At 45.4% G+C, this 17,441-nt stretch overlaps 1 protein-coding gene and 1 long non-coding RNA gene across 2 annotated transcripts in view; one reads left to right on the top strand and one right to left on the bottom strand.

The window, feature by feature from the left end:
• Positions 1 to 2,869, bottom strand: part of LOC138677300 (mucin-2-like) — a 59,322-nt gene extending 56,453 nt beyond the window's left edge. Inside the window, exon 1 of the mRNA XM_069767336.1 lies at positions 56 to 2,869. Coding sequence (XP_069623437.1) covers positions 56 to 2,291 — 2,236 coding nt within the window. The 5' untranslated portion in view covers positions 2,292 to 2,869. The remainder of the gene's footprint in view (positions 1 to 55) is intronic.
• The window catches only part of LOC138677301 (uncharacterized), a 355,122-nt gene that overhangs the window by 325,351 nt on the left and 12,330 nt on the right, over positions 1 to 17,441 (top strand). The window lies entirely within an intron of this gene.

Raw genomic sequence — 17,441 nt, 5'->3', positions numbered from 1 at the left:
CCATATAGTAATCTCAGATTTAGAAGCAGAGAAAATAACTGAGAAGTACAATTACCTTGTGGTGGTCTTGTAGTTGTAGCAGGTATGGCTGTAGTAGGTTTGGTTGTAGTAGTTGTGGTTGTAGTAGTTGTGGTTGTAGTAGTTGTGGTTGTAGTAGGTGCAATTGTAGCTTTAGTCGTGGTAGGCGTTGTTTCTTGTTTTTTTTTTGTTTGGGGTGACGAGAAGGATACAGGAGGTTGAATTGTAGGAGGTGCGGTTGACACTGCTAATGTTGTAGCAATCACAGGAACCGTAGTTTTGGTGGAACCAGGTACCTGAGTTTGTGCACTTATGGTGTCACTTGGTATGACAGTTGCTGAAGCCGTCATGGTTGGCACTGATGATGGTTTAATTGTTACATCAGTCACAAGAGTTGTTTGTTCATGTGTTGTTTGAGTTACAAGGGATGACCCATGTTTTGGAGTTGTCCTCATTGTAGCAGAAGTAAGAGGGGATGTTCCTAATGTGAAAGTTGATGCTGATGTTGTTTTACCAGTCACAAGAGCTGTTTGATCATGTGTTGTTTCAGTAGCAAGAAACAAGTCTGTTTTTGTTGTGGAAACAGCCCCAATTGATGGTGAAGTTTCTGAGGTTAAAGTTTTTGTTGCTGTACCAGTTGTTTTATCGGTCACAATAGCTGTTTGGCCATGAGTTGTTTGATTTACTGGAGAAGATATTGGTTTTGTCGAAAAATCAGTCCCAACTGTTGGTGTTTTTCCCAAGGTTGATGATTTTCCTAATGTAGTAGCTATCGTTTTATCACTTACAATAGCTGTTTGGCCATGTGTTGTTTGAGTAAGTGGAGAAGATTCAGGTTTTGTTGAAAAATGAGTCCCCAATGTTGATATTCTTCCCAAAGTTGAATATTTTTCTAATGTTGTAGCACTTGTTTTATCAGTCACAAGAGCTGTTTGAGCACGTGTTGTATGAGACACCGAAGTTGTTTCAAATCTTGTTGTAGAACCTGCTGGAGAAAGGTCTCCTACTGTTGAAGGTGATAACTCAGATACTCCTAAGGAACCTACAGATGTTTGCACAATTGTTGATTTAGTAAAAGTAGGTTGAACTCCAGTTGTTACACTGGTTTCTTGACTTAATCGTGTTGTTAGCTTAGCTGTTGCTGCTGAAGATCCTGGAAATGTTTGTTTAGTTGTTATTTTAGTCACAAACGTGGCATCTTCAGATATAGGAGATACAACAGTTGAACCAGAATTTGTGGTTGAAGGCACCTCTGATGTTCTTTCATTTGAAGCAATAGTTGTTTTTAAAGTACCTGTTTCAGATGTTTTTATATCAGTTGGTGAAGTAGAGTGTTTTCTTGTTGAGAAGTCTGAAGATGATTCAGGGGTTGTTAAATCACTAGAAGTCAATGTCCCTTCTGTCATCTTAGTGGTCACTGAAGTTAGTTTTACAGTTGTTTTGCCAGTGTCTGAGCTTGTTGCTAATGTTTGATCAGTTTCTGCCTCAGTCACAAGAGCTGTTGCCATCTTTGTTGTAAGGGTCATAAGAGTTGAACCTTGTTTTATGGTAGAAGCCACCTCTGATGTCTCATCTTTTGTAGCTGCTGTTACTGGAAATGTAGGTGATGATGTTTCCGGTAATATTGTAATTTCTACAGTTTTCAGATCAGTGGTTGAACTCAGTTGTGACGTTTCTCCTGGTTGTTTTGAGGTCGTTAAGGCTATTTGTAGGGTTGTTGCTTCAGAATAGGGTAATGATTCTCTAGTTGTCATAATTGTTTCTGGCTTCGAGGTTGTGGATGTTTTATCACTTACTATTGATTCTGAAGTCATTGTCAGTGCTGGTTCAGTAGTTAAATCAGTCACTTGATGTGATTCTAATTTTGTGGTATTAGTGGATAGAGAGTCTATTGTCAACATTGTTTTGGTTGTAGATGTTTCTGTTGTACCAGCTACTTGACTTGTTTCTTGTTGTGTCGTATCAGATACAGAATATGTTTTTGTCAGTGGTATAGAAGAAACTTTGTCAGTCATTTGAGTAGTCTTTTGTGATACACCTGTAGTTTTGGGCTCTGAAGAAGTTCCTCCCGTCGTTCTATTTGGGATGGATTGTGGAGATGAAGACGCTTCACATGTTGTATCTGGAAGTGATGTTCTTTTAGTTATATCAGTGTCAGTGGAAATGTCAGATGCTGTAGATGTCTTGCCTGTTGCATATGAAAATGATGATGTTTCTGCTGTTACGGGACCTGGTTCTTCGGTTGTTACATCAGACACAGTAACTAAAGACATTGTAGAATAGAGAAATATTGTTTCTTCCTTTGCTGTACCGAATATTGGTGTGGTTCCTTGCAATGTCCCTGGTAATGTCGAGCCTGTTGTAATTGTTGAATCAACTACTGTAGATGTTCCTGCTGTTGAGGAATTTGTTTCTGATGATACTATATCTGTGGTTACATCAGATGTTGGCGATGTTACTATGTCATCAGTTGTTTTCGTGGATAGTTCGGGTGATGAAGAACTTTTTGCAGTTGTTATATCATGTGGAGATGTTTCTGTTTTTAAGTAATCTGTTGTTTTATCATATGCTGGAAATGTTTCTGATGAAAAATCTGTAACTGGGGATGTTTTTGTAGTTTGTTTAATTATTGGTGTTGTCTCTTCTCTTAAAGCGTCTGTAACCAGTGATGTCCCTCCCGTGGTAATAACATATAGTGGGGATGTTTCTGGTGATTTCTCAGATGATACAGTTGTTAAATCGGTTACAGGTGATGATCCTACATTAAGTGATACATCAGTTACAGTTGATGATCCTGCTTCAGGTGATACATCGGTTACGGTCGAAGATCCTGCTTCAGGTGATACTTCGGTTATAGTTGATGATCGTACTTCAGGTGATACTTCGGTTACAGTTGATGATCCTGCTTCAGGTGATACTTCGTTTACAGTTGATGATCCTGCTTCAGGTGATACTTCGGTTACAGTTGATGATACTGCTTCAGGTGATACTTCGGTTACAGTTGATGATCCTACTACAGGTGATACATCTGTTACAGTTGATGATCCTACTTCAGGTGATACTTTGGTTACAGTAGAAGATCCTGCTTCAGGTGATACTTTGGTTACAGTAGAAGATCCTGCTTCAGGTGATACATCAGTTACAGGTGATGATCCTGCTTCAGGTGATACATCAGATACAGCTGATGATCCTGCTTCAGGTGATACATCAGTTACAGGTGATGATCCTACTTCAGGTGATACATCAGTTACAGCTGATGATCCTGCTTCAGGTGATACATCAGTTACAGCTGATGATCCTGCTTCAGGTGATACATCAGTTACAGCTGATGATCCTGCTTCAGGTGATACATCAGATACAGCTGATGATCCTGCTTCAGGTGATACATCAGATACAGCTGATGATCCTGCTTCAGGTGATACATCAGTTACAGGTGATGATCCTACTTCAGGTGATACATCAGTTACAGCTGATGATCCTGCTTCAGGTGATACATCAGATACAGCTGATGATCCTGCTTCAGGTGATACATCAGATACAGCTGATGATCCTGCTTCAGGTGATACATCAGTTACAGGTGATGATCCTACTTCAGGTGATACATCAGATACAGGTGATGATCCTGCTTCAGGTGATACATCAGTTACAGGTGATGATCCTGCTTCAGGTGATACATCAGTTACAGGTGATGATCCTACTTCAGGTGATACATCAGTTACAGGTGATGATCCTGCTTCAGGTGATACATCGGTTACAGGTGATGATCCTACTTCTGGTGATACATCAGTTACAGGTGATGATCCTGCTTCAGGTGATACATCAGTTACAGGTGATGATCCTACTTCAGGTGATACATCAGTTACAGGTGATGATTCTGCTTCAGGTGATACATCAGTTACATTAGAAGATCCTACTTCAGGTGATACATCAGTTACAGGTGATGATTCCGTTTCAGCTGATGGATCTGAATTGTTTGGATTAAAAAAAGTGTTGTTACCATTTTGCCATAGCTTGATAAGTTGTATCACTGTGTTATAAGGATGCAAATTGCCTCTTCAGAGAAAAAGAGGACTTGAACTCAACAGCTCTACCTGTTGGAAGTAGCGATCCTACAAGTCACAATCAACCCTTTAACGAGTCGTGCAATATGACTTAGGATAAAAGCCAAATCAGTATCTCAATTCGCAGACACGGTGTTTCGGGCTGTTGGCCCTCGTCAGTGCGAAGCATGAGAACTGATTTGGCTAGGTGAGAGGCTCTGGACTGTGGCCTAAGGGGTAAGGTTTCTCCTTGTGGAGAGTGACATACCAGCTCTATCCTGTCAAGGTAAGGAGGCTTATTCGCCGTGCAATGCTCCTCTGGGAAATGTAATATGCAAATTAAAGAGGCATTAACTTGACAAGCCAGAGCTGGTATGTGCTATGAGGAACTGTTACATTGTAGACATGCCTATCTAACTGTACCCAATATTATATGCCTATGGGCTCTTTATGCCTTCACGTTGGGGCATCATGACTGCATTCACTTTCCTGATTATTTCATTTATTTTCCAAAGTATTCTTATTTTCTTTTGCTGTTAGCTGGATATATCTTAATATATGAAGCATAAGATGACTAGATATCAGTAAAATAACAATGGCTATCCTCAAATATGCTGGATGTGTCTATGTGGGGGCACCCAGTGCTTCTCAAGTTTTTCGGTGTCAGTAAATGGTTTTCATATCATGCTGGATAGTGTATAAAATTTGTTAGTTGAGAAAAACTAACCCGCTGTATGTCCCCAATCATTATATATTATACTTTACTAGTACCCTATATTATGCTGCATTACTCCTACTGTTTAGTTACTCACCGTACGTTGAGTGTTCACTGATTGTAAAGCCAGAAATGGTGGTTGAATCCTCTGGGATCCCTGTAATTAAAAAGAATAATTTATTTATCAATTAGTAATAGAGTCCTTCCAGACAGTCACAATATTGGTGATGTCCCAAGTTGGGCGTCGATTTCTGGAGTTAGGATAACCCCAATAATTTGCTGCAGAACTTTCATTGGAGCTTCTGTACATACAGAGACTTGAACTCTTTTGCCAAAAATGGTTTGCTGCTTTCCCTCGATCTTCAGCCGTTACACTGAACCCATCCAGTTCCCCTGTACAAGCCACGTGGCCAGCAATTTGTGGTAAAACACTCGCTCGTCTTAGGTACATTAACCCCTATAGTTGTAAAGAAAAAAGCTATATTGAGAGCACAAATGTTTCCCCAACCGATACTGTCCCCTGTGAAGACTTTCCCGAAATAACAAACCCTTCTTTACTCTGAGTCTTTGGCACATCTCCCGGCATCCGGTGTTGGCTGCCATGCCGAAATCACATTCACAGCCCCATTGAAAATCACTCAGCACAGCAGCTCCGGTCGTAAAAAGGATAAGTCCTCTCTTAGATCCGCGGACCTCATCGATCAGGTGGCCGCACTGTCGACATAATGTCAGCACCACAGTCAATACTTGACACCAGGAGCTGCGCCAGAGACTTAACACTGCGGCCGGAAAGGGGCTGTAAAGAGCAGATTATTATTTCATAAAACATTGCAACCGGGAATAAAGATTTTCTAAAATGGACAACTCTTTCATTTTCAGCCCATAAATGTAGATCTTATGTTCTCTTGTTGTATTTTTGCTTCTTTTTTCTTCATTGTTTCCATTTCTGTTTTTCATTACTTTGTTTGTTTCCTATCTTCATCTTTCCTCCCATTTATTTCCAAACCTTTTTTCTACTCCTCCTTTATCTCATAGCTATTTTGTGTTCCTTGGCTATTTACATCTTCCTTCTTACTTACGTTCCTTTCCTTCCTTTTCCTCTTAAATTAAAGTCCATATATTGAGTCTTTTTTCTCTTCTTCCTTATTTCCTTTTTTCCTTCTTTCCTTTCTTCCTTCCATCATTCTTTCTTTCCTTCCTTCGTTTCTCTTTTTTCCTTCCTTCCTTCGTTCCTCCCATCCTTCCTTCTTTCCTTCCTTTCTCTTTTTTCCTTCCTTCATTCCGTCCTTCTTTCCTTCTTTCTTTCCTTCCATCTTTTCTCTTTTTCCTTCCTTCTTTCCTCCCTTCCTTCCTTTCTCTTTTTCCTTCCTTCCTTCTTTCCTTCTTTCCTTTCTTTTTCCTTCCTTCCTTCATTCCTCCCTTCCTTTCTTTCTCTACCCTTCCTTCCTTTCTCTTTTTTCCTCCCTTCCTTCCTGTCTATTTTTTCCTTCCTTCCTTCCTTCCTTCCTTCCTTCCTTATTTTTTTCCTTCCTTTCTCTTTTTCCTTCCTTCCTTTCTCTTTTTCCCTCCCTTCCTTCCTTCCTTCCTCATTTTTTTCCTTCCTTCCTCTCTTTTTTCCTTGCTTCCTTCCTACCCACCCCATATTCTTAAATTTCGGTATGTGTTTATTTTTTTTTTCAATCAATTCTACGATAAATATACAATTCCAAAATATTTAACCCCTTAGCCACATCCGCTGTACACATTCGGAAAAACAGGAAGTGTATTCTTGCAAACCACCATATAGTTTTATTAATTAGAGTTTTAGCCTTGAAAAATAGCAAATGATAAACATACTAAATAACCTCAGCAACACTGCAATTTTACTGATCCGAAGAAGAAAGTCGTATTGGTTTTCATCTGTTTATTCTGTTTCTCAAAAAATAGAATAAAATGTTATGTTCCCCAATATGGCACCAATGAAAACTTAATCTCATCCAGCAAAAATAAAAAAAACCCTACTCATATCTGCCATCTGTCAATGGAAAAATAGAGGATGCCCATGTTCCTAGAAGTTCAAAAGTGTTTGGAAAAGTGACACGTTGTCCAAAAAACAATCCAGTAAAATCCAGGTTTGGAAAGTTAAATGGCCTCCTCTTCTGAACCCCATAGTGTGCCCATACCACACTGAATATCATAGAATCCTAGAATGTTAGAGTTGGAAGGGACCTCCAGTGTCCTCATGTCCAACCCCCAGCTCAATGCTGGAGTCACTAAACCATCTCAGACAGATGTCTGTCCAGCCTCTGTTTGAAGACTTCCATTAAAGGAGAACTCACCACCTCTCGTAGCAGCCTGTACCACTCATTGATCACCCTCACTGTCAAAAAGCTTTTTTCTAATATCTAATCTGTGTCTTCTCCCATTCAGCTTCATCCCATTGCTTCCAGTCTTTTCTTGTGCAAATGAGAATAATAATGATCCAACTACACTGTGACAGCCCTTCAGATATTTGTAGACAGCTATTAAGTCTCCTCTTAGCCTTCTTGCTCCAGTTTTTTTATGTCTTTTTTTATAATGTGGAGCCCAGAACTGGGCACAGTATTCCAGATGAAGCCTGACCAAGGAGGAGTAGTGGGGGATAGTTAATTCTCGTGATTATTATATTACTATTATTTATTATTATAGCACCATTTATTCCATGGAGATTTACAGTACATGTGAGGAGGGGTATAGATAATAAAAACAGGTACAATAATCTTAAACAATACAATTCATGACTGGTACAGGAGGAGAGAAGACCCTGCCCGCGAGGTCTCACAATCTACAAGGGATGGGTGAGAATACAGTAGGTGAGGATAGAGCTGGTCGTGCAGTGGTTTGGTCGATCGGTGGTTACTGCAGGTTGTAGGCTTGTCGGAAGAGGTGGGTCTTCAGGTTCTTTTTGAAGGTTTCGATGGTAGGCGAGAGTCTGATATGTTGCGGTTGAGAGTTCCAGAGTAGGGTGATGCGCAAGAGAAATCTTGTATGCGATTGTGGGAAGAGGAGATAAAAGGGGAGTAGAGAAGGAGATCTTGTGAGGATCGGAGGTTGCGTGCAGGAAAGTACCAGGAGACGATGTCACAGATGTATGGAGGACACAGGTTGTGGATGGCTTTGTATGTCATGGTTAGGGTTTTGTACTGGAGTCTCTGGGTAATGAGGAGCCAGTGAAGGGATTGACAGAGGGGAGAGGCCGGGGAATAGCGGGGGGACAGGTGGATTAGTTGGACAGCAGAGTTTAGAATAGATTGGAAGGGTGCGAGAGTGTTCGAGGGGAGGCTATAGAGCAGGAGGTTGCAGTAGTCAAGGCGGGAGATGATGAGTTTGTGTTTTTTCAGATTCTTTGTTTAGGAATGTACAGATCCGTGAAATATTTTTGAGTTGAAGGTGGCAGCAAGTGGAAAGGGCTTGGACACGTGGTTTGAAGCAGAGATCATTGTCAAGGATGACCCTGAGAGAGCGAGCTTGTGGGACTGGAGAGAGTGGGTAGCCATTTGCTATAATGGATAAGTTCATTGGGGGGTCGTGTGAGATGGGGGAAAGATGATGAATTCTGTTTTGTCCATGTTAAGTTTTAGAAATCTAGCGGAGAAGAAGAAGGATAGGGCCAAGTCAGTGATGCCAAGGAATGAGAGGGTCTGTAGTAATAGGGAATGGTCCACTGTGTCAAAGACAGGAGGAGGAGGACAGAGTAGTGTCGCTTGCTCTTGGTGGTTAATAGGTCATTGGTGACCTTAGTTAGGGCAGTTTCAGTGGAGTGGTGTGACCGGAAGCCTGATTGTAAGTGGTTGAATAGGGAGCAGGAAGAGAGGCGAGAGGACAGTTCAAGATGGACGTGTTGTTCCAGTAGTTTTGAGGCCTAGGGGAGAAGTGATTTAGGATGATAGCTAGATGCAGAGGATGGGTCAAGAAAGGGCTTTTTGAGGATAGTAGAGTTGAGCGACCTTGACCTTTTTAGAGTCGAGCCGTGTTTCGCGAAACCCGACTATCTTAGAAGTCGAGTCGAGTGGAATCGGCCGATTATCGCGAAAAGTCGGGTATCGCCCGAAACACGAAACCCAATGCAAGTCAATGGGGGAGCATAGTCGGCAGTGAGTGGAGGCCAGGAAAACACCTACACTGCCCATTTTAATGGCAAAAACATCCATTCTTGTTAAAGAAGCTTGTCAATCGTAATTTACCTTATAATAATTGGAAGGCATTTGAAATTGGGGGTCATTTGGCTAAAGTTGTGGGGGGTAGGGCTGGTTCAAGTAATTAGTGGGCCCAGTAAATCTGGACCACGTCACGGCAGTGGAGCAGGGAGAGGTAAGTATTTCAACTTTGCAAGTGCTGTGATCCTGAGCAAGCAGGGGGGGGCCCACTCGTTGGCATTGGCACTGGCACAGGGCCCCTCAAAGTACAGCGGTGTGTTTGCATGGCGGGGGCGCCTCCCACCGGCAGCAACACTTTTGCGTACTATGAGAGGCCCTGTGCCAGTGACGTCGCCAACTAGTATTCCTCCCCCCACCTGATGAAGGAACCTGCACTTTCATCTGCACCTTCCTCTTTGTCCCCGTGTAAGGTGGTATGGTATGCGGGAAGAGGAACCTGACTTTCAGCAGGGTCACAATCTTGCTGTGTAGCGTGCACGGGGAATTTTGCGTTATGGGTCAATGTACCAGCAGACTCATCTATCACTGGCTGGGCAATGGGCAGGATGAGGAGGAAACACAGATATAGGCCCAAAGAATAAAGTTGGCTAAATGCAGTTCAAAATTGGTATCACAGGACTAACCAGGGGGCATTGCAGTGGAGGACAACTGGAATGAGAGGCTGACACAGAGAGTAGGCCCAAATCAGTAAGTAGTCGAAATGCAGTTCAAAATTGGCAACCGTAGTAAACAGGCGGCACAGCTTTGTTCAGTGGAGGAGAACAGCAAGGAGTGGCAGACACCGATAGTAGGCCCCAACCCAACTAGTAGGCCAAATGCAGTCTAACATTAACAACTACTTAACGAGAGCCTGAAAATGGAATTCCAGGACAGGAAACCAGGAGAACAGCAAGGAGCGGCAGACACCGATAGTAGGCCCCAAACCAACTAGTACGCCAAATGCAGTTGTTCCGTTTAACCACAATTTAATGAGAGCCTGAAGATAGAAGTTCAGGAAAGGCAACCTGGAGAACACCTTGGAGTGTAACACACCATCTCTCTACACCCCATACCCAATTTGTAGGCCTAATGCAGCGTAGTTTCCAACAACTACTAAACGAGAGCCGGAAGATCGAAGCTCAGGAAAGGCATCCTGGAGAACACCTTGGAGTGGAACACACCATCTCTCTACACCCCATACCCAATTTGAAGGCCTAATGCAGTGTAGTTTCCAACAACTACTAAACGAGAGCCGGAAGATCGAAGCTCAGGAAAGGCAACCTGGAGAACACCTTGGAGTGGAACACACCATCTCTCTACACCCCATACCCAATTTGTAGGCCTAATGCAGTGTAGTTTCCAAGAACTACTAAACGAGAGCCGGAAGATCGGAGCTCAGGAAAGGTAACCTGGAGAACACCTTGGAGTGGAACACACCATCTCTCTACACCCCATACCCAATTTGTAGGCCTAATGCAGCGTAGTTTCCAACAACTACTAAACGAGAGCCGGAAGATCGAAGCTCAGGAAAGGCAACCTGGAGAACACCTTGGAGTGGAACACACCATCTCTCTACACCCCATACCCAATTTGTAGGCCTAATGCAGTGTAGTTTCCAACAACTACTAAACGAGAGCATTAAGATCGAAGCAATGGCGAGGAAACCTGGGGCACACCTTGGGGAGGCAGACACCGTTAGTAGGCCCTACCAAAGTTGTACCCCCAATGCAGTTTTAAAATTCCTAGAGGCTGAAAACAAGACTATTGACGCTCAGCTTTTTTCATAGGAACACAGCTGAATTGAGTGGCGCAGACAGACACAGGTAGTAGGACTTAACCCAAAAATGTGGCTCAGTGCAGCTTAAAAAAGTTACAGGGGTACACAAGCAGCAGTGCTCTGGGCAGTGGAGGACAATTTCAATAGTGGACCGCAGACAGACTTTGTACGCCTACTATTAAAAAAAGGATGCTCTATGCAATTAAAAATAGGTTCCAGGGGTCCACGGGCAGCAGTGGTGTGGTCAGTGGACGAGTATTGGAAGGAGGGACCGCAGACAGGCGTAGTAGGCCTAACATAACAAAATTAGGCTGTAGACACTGTAAAATTGGTTCCAGGGGTACACGGGCAGCAGTGGTGTGGTCAGCGGAGGAAAATTGGAATTAGGGACTGCAGACAGACTTTGTAGGCTGTCCCCTGTGGACCGTGCATCCAACACATTAACCCAGTGCGCCGTAATGGACATGTAACTTTTTGTGGACATGCCTACTGGTCCATGCGTCTCTTGTCAGGTGCACCTTTCTACTGTTTGATTGCCTGAGTGCTATGACAATGCAGACTTTTTCATGCCGGTGGAGGGCTGGGATGGCTTTTCTCGCAAAAGAAATGTCGACTGGGTAGCTTGAACCGTTGCACAGCGTAGTTCATCTGGGCTTTCTAAATATAAAACAAAGAAAAAAAGGAGGCTACATGCACTTTCAGCTGGGTTCCAGGGGTACACGGCCAGCATTGGTCTGGTCAGTGGAGAACTATTGGAAGGAGTGACCGCAAACAGGCATCGAAGGCCTAACATAATAACACATTGCTGTTGGCAATTTTAAATTGGTTCCAGGGGAACACGGGCAGCAGTGGCCTGGTCAGTGTAGTAGTAGTAGAAAGAACGGACCGCAGACAGGCATCGAAGGCCTAAAATAAAAAAATTGGGCTGGCTGTAGGCAATTATAAATTGGTTCCAGGGGTATACGGGCAGCAGTGGTGTGGTCAGTGGAGGCCTAGTGGAAGGAGTGACCGCAGACAGGCATCGAAGGCCTAACAATAATAACACATTGCTGTTGGCAATTTTAAATTGGTTCCAGGGGAACACGGGCAGCAGTGGCCTGGTCAGTGTAGTAGTAGTAGAAAGAACGGACCGCAGACAGGCATCGAAGGCCTAAAATAATAACACATGGCTGTAGGCAATTTTAAATTGGTTCCAGGGGTACACGGGCAGCAGTGGTGTGGTCAGTGGAGGCCTAGTGGAAGGAGTGACCGCAGACAGGCATCGAAGGCCTAAAATAATAACACATGGCTGTAGGCAATTTTAAAATGGTTAAAGGGGTACACGGGCAGCAGTGGTGTGGTCAGTGGAGGCCTAGTGGAAGGAGTGACCGCAGACAGGCATCGAAGGCCTAAAATAATAACACATGGCTGTAGGCAATTTTAAATTGATTCCAGGGGTACACGGGCAGCAGTGGTGTGGTCAGTGGAGGCCTAGTGGAAGGAGTCACCGCAGACAGGCATCGAAGGCCTAAAATAATAACACATGGCTGTAGGCAATTTTAAATTGGTTACAGGGGTACACGGGCAGCAGTGGTGTGGTCAGTGGAGGCCTAGTGGAAGGAGTGACCGCAGACAGGCATCGAAGGCCTAAAATAATATCACATGGCTGTAGGCAATTTTAAATTGGTTCCAGGGGTACACGGGCAGCAGTGGTGTGGTCAGTGGAGGCATATTGTAAGGAGTGACCGCAGACAGGCATCGAAGGCCTAAAATAATAACACATGGCTGTAGGCAATTTTAAATTGGTTCCAGGGGTACACGGGCAGCAGTGGCCTGGTCAGTGTAGTAGTAGTAGAAAGAACGGACCGCAGACAGGCATCGAAGGCCTAAAATAAAAAAATTGGGCTGGCTGTAGGCAATTTTAAATTGGTTCCAGGGGTACACGGGCAGCAGTGGTGTGGTCAGTGGAGGCATATTGTAAGGAGTGACCGCAGACAGGCATCGAAGGCCTAAAATAATAACACATGGCTGTAGGCAATTTTAAATTGGTTCCAGGGGTACACGGGCAGCAGTGGCCTGGTCAGTGGGGGCATATTGTAAGGAGTGACCGCAGACAGGCATCGAAGGCCTAAAATAATAACACATGGCTGTAGGCAATTTTAAATTGGTTCCAGGGGTACACGGGCAGCAGTGGTGTGGTCAGTGGAGGCATATTGTAAGGAGTGACCGCAGACAGGCATGGAAGGCCTAAAATAATAACACATGGCTGTAGGCAATTTTAAATTGGTTCCAGGGGTACACGGGCAGCAGTGGCCTGGTCAGTGTAGTAGTAGTAGAAAGAACGGACCGCAGACAGGCATCGAAGGCCTAAAATAAAAAAATTGGGCTGGCTGTAGGCAATTTTAAATTGGTTCCAGGGGTATACGGGCAGCAGTGGTGTGGTCAGTGGAGGCCTAGTGGAAGGAGTGACCGCAGACAGGCATCGAAGGCCTAAAATAATAACACATGGCTGTAGGCAATTTTAAATTGGTTCCAGGGGTACACGGGCAGCAGTGGTGTGGTCAGTGGAGGCATATTGTAAGGAGTGACCGCAGACAGGCATCGAAGGCCTAAAATAATAACACATGGCTGTAGGCAATTTTAAATTGGTTCCAGGGGTACACGGGCAGCAGTGGCCTGGTCAGTGTAGTAGTCGTAGAAAGAACGGACCGCAGACAGGCATCGAAGGCCTAAAATAAAAAAATTGGGCTGGCTGTAGGCAATTTTAAATTGGTTCCAGGGGTACACGGGCAGCAGTGGTGTGGTCAGTGGAGGCCTAGTGGAAGGAGTGACCGCAGACAGGCATCGAAGGCCTAAAATAATAACACATGGCTGTAGGCAATTTTAAATTGGTTCCAGGGGTACACGGGCAGCAGTGGTGTGGTCAGTGGAGGCATATTGTAAGGAGTGTCCGCAGACAGGCATCGAAGGCCTAAAATAATAACACATGGCTGTAGGCAATTTTAAATTGGTTCCAGGGGTACACGGGCAGCAGTGGCCTGGTCAGTGTAGTAGTAGTAGAAAGAATGGACCGCAGACAGGCATCGAAGGCCTAAAATAAAAAAATTGGGCTGGCTGTAGGCAATTTTAAATTGGTTCCAGGGGTACACGGGCAGCAGTGGTGTGGTCAGTGGAGGCATAGTGGAAGGAGTGACCGCAGACAGGCTTCGAAGGCCTAACATAACAAAAATGTCAATACAATGGTTTTGTCAGTGGCAGGCATTGAAGGATGTCAGCGCATAGACTAAACATTGGTGGAGCTGTGAGATAATTTTGCAAGTGGTAGCGCACTGTTTGAGCTGGGGGGGGGGACTGTCTTGTGGCCGGCGGTACAGGCCCAGGGCCCCTCATATTACAACGGTGTGTCTGACGTTGGGTGCGCACCACCACCGCCAGAGACACTTTATTGTACTAGGAGGGACCCAGTGGCAGTGCCATTGACCAAAAGCGGGCACACCCACCTCTTCAGACAAACAGCACTCTCACGGGTGCTGTCGCCAAGTGTCGATACCACGGCCCCGTGTGGGGAGTTTGGCCATTTAGTGAGGTGTAAACATGTCGTATGCTGGACAATCAGGTGCAGAAAATTACGAGATTGGAAAAGGCATTCAGAATAGTCCACAGGCAAGACCTTTTCATAGGAAAGCTAGGTGTCAGCCGGGCAAGGTGGGGCAAAAGATTTCGAAATCCAGTTGTGGTTCATATTAATGAAGGTTAGATCATCTACATTTTGGGTAGCCAGACGAGTCCTTTTTTCTGCTAGTATTGAACCTGCAGCACTGAATACTCTTTCTGATAGGACACTAGCTGCCGGGCAAGCAAGCTCCTGCAATGCATATTCTGCCAATTCTGGCCAGGTGTCTAATTTGGATGCCCAGTAATCAAATGGGAATGACGGTTGAGGGAGAACATCGATAAGGGATGAAAAATAGTTTGTAACCATACTGGACAAATGTTGTCTCCTGTCACTTTGAATTGATGCTGCAGTACCTGTCCTGTCTGCGGTCATAGCAAAATCACTCCACAACCTGGTCAGAAAACCCCTCTGGCAACGCCACTTCTGATTTCTGCCCCTCTAACTCCTCTGGTCTGCTGGCCCCTGCAGCTCGTGTGAGAACGATCACGGGCGCTGTGTGCAGGGATTGCCAGAAGCAAACGATCAACAAGAGTTGATTGTTTGGTTGCTAATATTAGTTCCAAGTTCTCATGTGGCATTATATTTTGCAATTTGCCTTTATAGCGAGGATCAAGGAGGCAGGCCAACCAGTAATCGTCATCGTTCATCATTTTAGTTATGCGTGTGTCCCTTTTGAGGATACGTAAGGCATAATCCGCCATGTGGGCCAAAGTTCCAGTTCTCAAATCTGCGGTTGTGCTTGGTTGAGGGGCAGTTTCAGGCAAATCCACGTCACTTGTGTCCCTCCAAAAACCAGAACCCGGCCTTGCCGCGCCACCAATTTCCAGTGGCCCCGGAAAAGCTTCCTCATTAAAAATATAATCATCCCCATCATCCTCATCGTCCTCCTCCTCCTCTTCGCCCGCTAACTCGTCCTGTACACTGCCCTGGCCAGACAATGGCTGACTGTCATCAAGGCTTTCCTCTTCCTCAGCTGCAGACGCCTGATCCTTTATGTGCGTCAAACTTTGCATCAGCAGACGCATTAGGGGGATGCTCATGCTTATTATGGTGTTGTCTGCACTAACCAGCCGTGTGCATTCCTCAAAACACTGAAGGACTTGACACATGTCTTGAATCTTCGACCACTGCACACCTGACAACTCCATGTCTGCCATCCTACTGCCTGCCCGTGTATGTGTATCCTCCCACAAAAACATAACAGCCCGCCTCTGTTCGCACAGTCTCTGAAGCATGTGCAGTGTTGAGTTCCACCTTGTTGCAACGTCTATGATTAGGCGATGCTGGGGAAGGTTCAAAGAACGCTGATAGGTCTGCATACGGCTGGAGTGTACGGGCGAACGGCGGATATGTGAGCAAAGTCCACGCACTTTGAGGAGCAGGTCGGATAACCCCGGATAACTTTTCAGGAAGCACTGCACCACCAGGTTTAAGGTGTGAGCCAGGCAAGGAATGTGTTTCAGTTGGGAAAGGGAGATGGCAGCCATGAAATTCCTTCCGTTATCACTCACTACCTTGCCTGCCTCAAGATCTACAGTGCCCAGCCACGACTGCGTTTCTTTATGCAAGAACTCGGACAGAACTTCCGCGGTGTGTCTGTTGTCGCCCAAACACTTCATAGCCAATACAGCCTGCTGACGTTTGCCAGTAGCTGCCCCATAATGGGAGACCTGGTGTGCAACAGTGGCAGCTGCGGATGGAGTGGTTGTGCGACTGCGGTCTGTGGACGAGCTCTCGCTTCTGCAGGAGGACGAAGAGGAGGAGGAGGGGGTGCGAACGGCTACAGCCAACTGTTTCCTAGACCGTGGGCTAGACAGAAGTGTCCCAAACTTGCTGTCCCCTGTGGACCCTGCATCCACAACATTCACCCAGTGTGCCGTGATGGACACGTAACGTCCCTGGCCATGCCTACTGGTCCATGCATCTGTTGTCAGGTGCACCTTTGTGCTCACAGATTGCCTGAATGCATGGACGATGCGCTCTTTAACATGCTGGTGGAGGGCTGGGATGGCTTTTCTGGAAAAAAAGTGTCGACTGGGTAGCTCGTAGCGTGGTACAGCGTAGTCCATCAGGGCTTTGAAAGCTTCGCTTTCAACTAACCGGTAGGTCATCATCTCTAACGAGATTAGTCTAGCTATGTGGGCGTTCAAACCCTGTGTACGCGGATGCGAGGCTAAGTACTTCCTTTTTCTAACCATAGTCTCATGTAGGGTGAGCTGGACTAGAGAGCTGGAGATCGTGGAACTAGCGGGGGTGCCGGTGGACATGGCAGACTGAGAGACGGTGGGAGATGGTATTGTTGCCGCCGGTGCCCTAGATGCAGTGTTTCCTACTACGAAACTGGTGATTCCCTGACCCTGACTGCTTTGGCCTGGCAAAGAAACCTGCACAGATACTGCAGGTGGTGCGGAAAATGGTGGCCCTACACTGCCGGAAGGGATGTTGCGTTGCTGACTAGCTTCATTGGCCGAGGGTGCTACAACCTTAAGGGACGTTTGGTAGTTAGTCCAGGCTTGCAAATGCATGGTGGTTAAATGTCTATGCATGCAACTTGTATTGAGACTTTTCAGATTCTGTCCTCTGCTTAAGGTAGTTGAACATTTTTGACAGATGACTTTGCGCTGATCAATTGGATGTTGTTTAAAAAAATGCCAGACTGCACTCTTTCTAGCATCGGATACCTTTTCAGGCATTGCAGACTGAGCTTTAACCGGATGGCCATGCTGTCCTCCAACAGGTTTTGGCTTTGCCACGCGTTTTGGGCAAGATACAGGCCCGGCAGATGGAACCTGTTGCGATGTTGATGCCTGCTGCGGCCCCTCCTCCTCCGCTTCAGAACTGCTGCCGCCTGCACCCTGTTCCCCCAATGGCTGCCAATCGGGGTCAAGAACTGGGTCATCTATTACCTCTTCTTGTAGCTCGTGTGCAACTTCATCTGTGTCGCCGTGTCGGTCGGTGGTATAGCGTTCGTGATGGGGCAACATAGTCTCATCAGGGTCTGATTCTTGATCATTATCCTGCGAGGGCAATGTTGTGGTCTGAGTCAAAGGACCAGCATAGTAGTCTGGCTGTGGCTGTGCAT

This window comes from Ranitomeya imitator, chromosome 4 (genome assembly GCF_032444005.1).
Source record: "Ranitomeya imitator isolate aRanImi1 chromosome 4, aRanImi1.pri, whole genome shotgun sequence".
Classification (NCBI taxonomy): domain Eukaryota; kingdom Metazoa; phylum Chordata; class Amphibia; order Anura; family Dendrobatidae; genus Ranitomeya; species Ranitomeya imitator.
The sequence above is the reverse complement of the archived record's forward strand: the minus strand, read 5'-3'. Positions and strand labels throughout refer to the sequence as shown.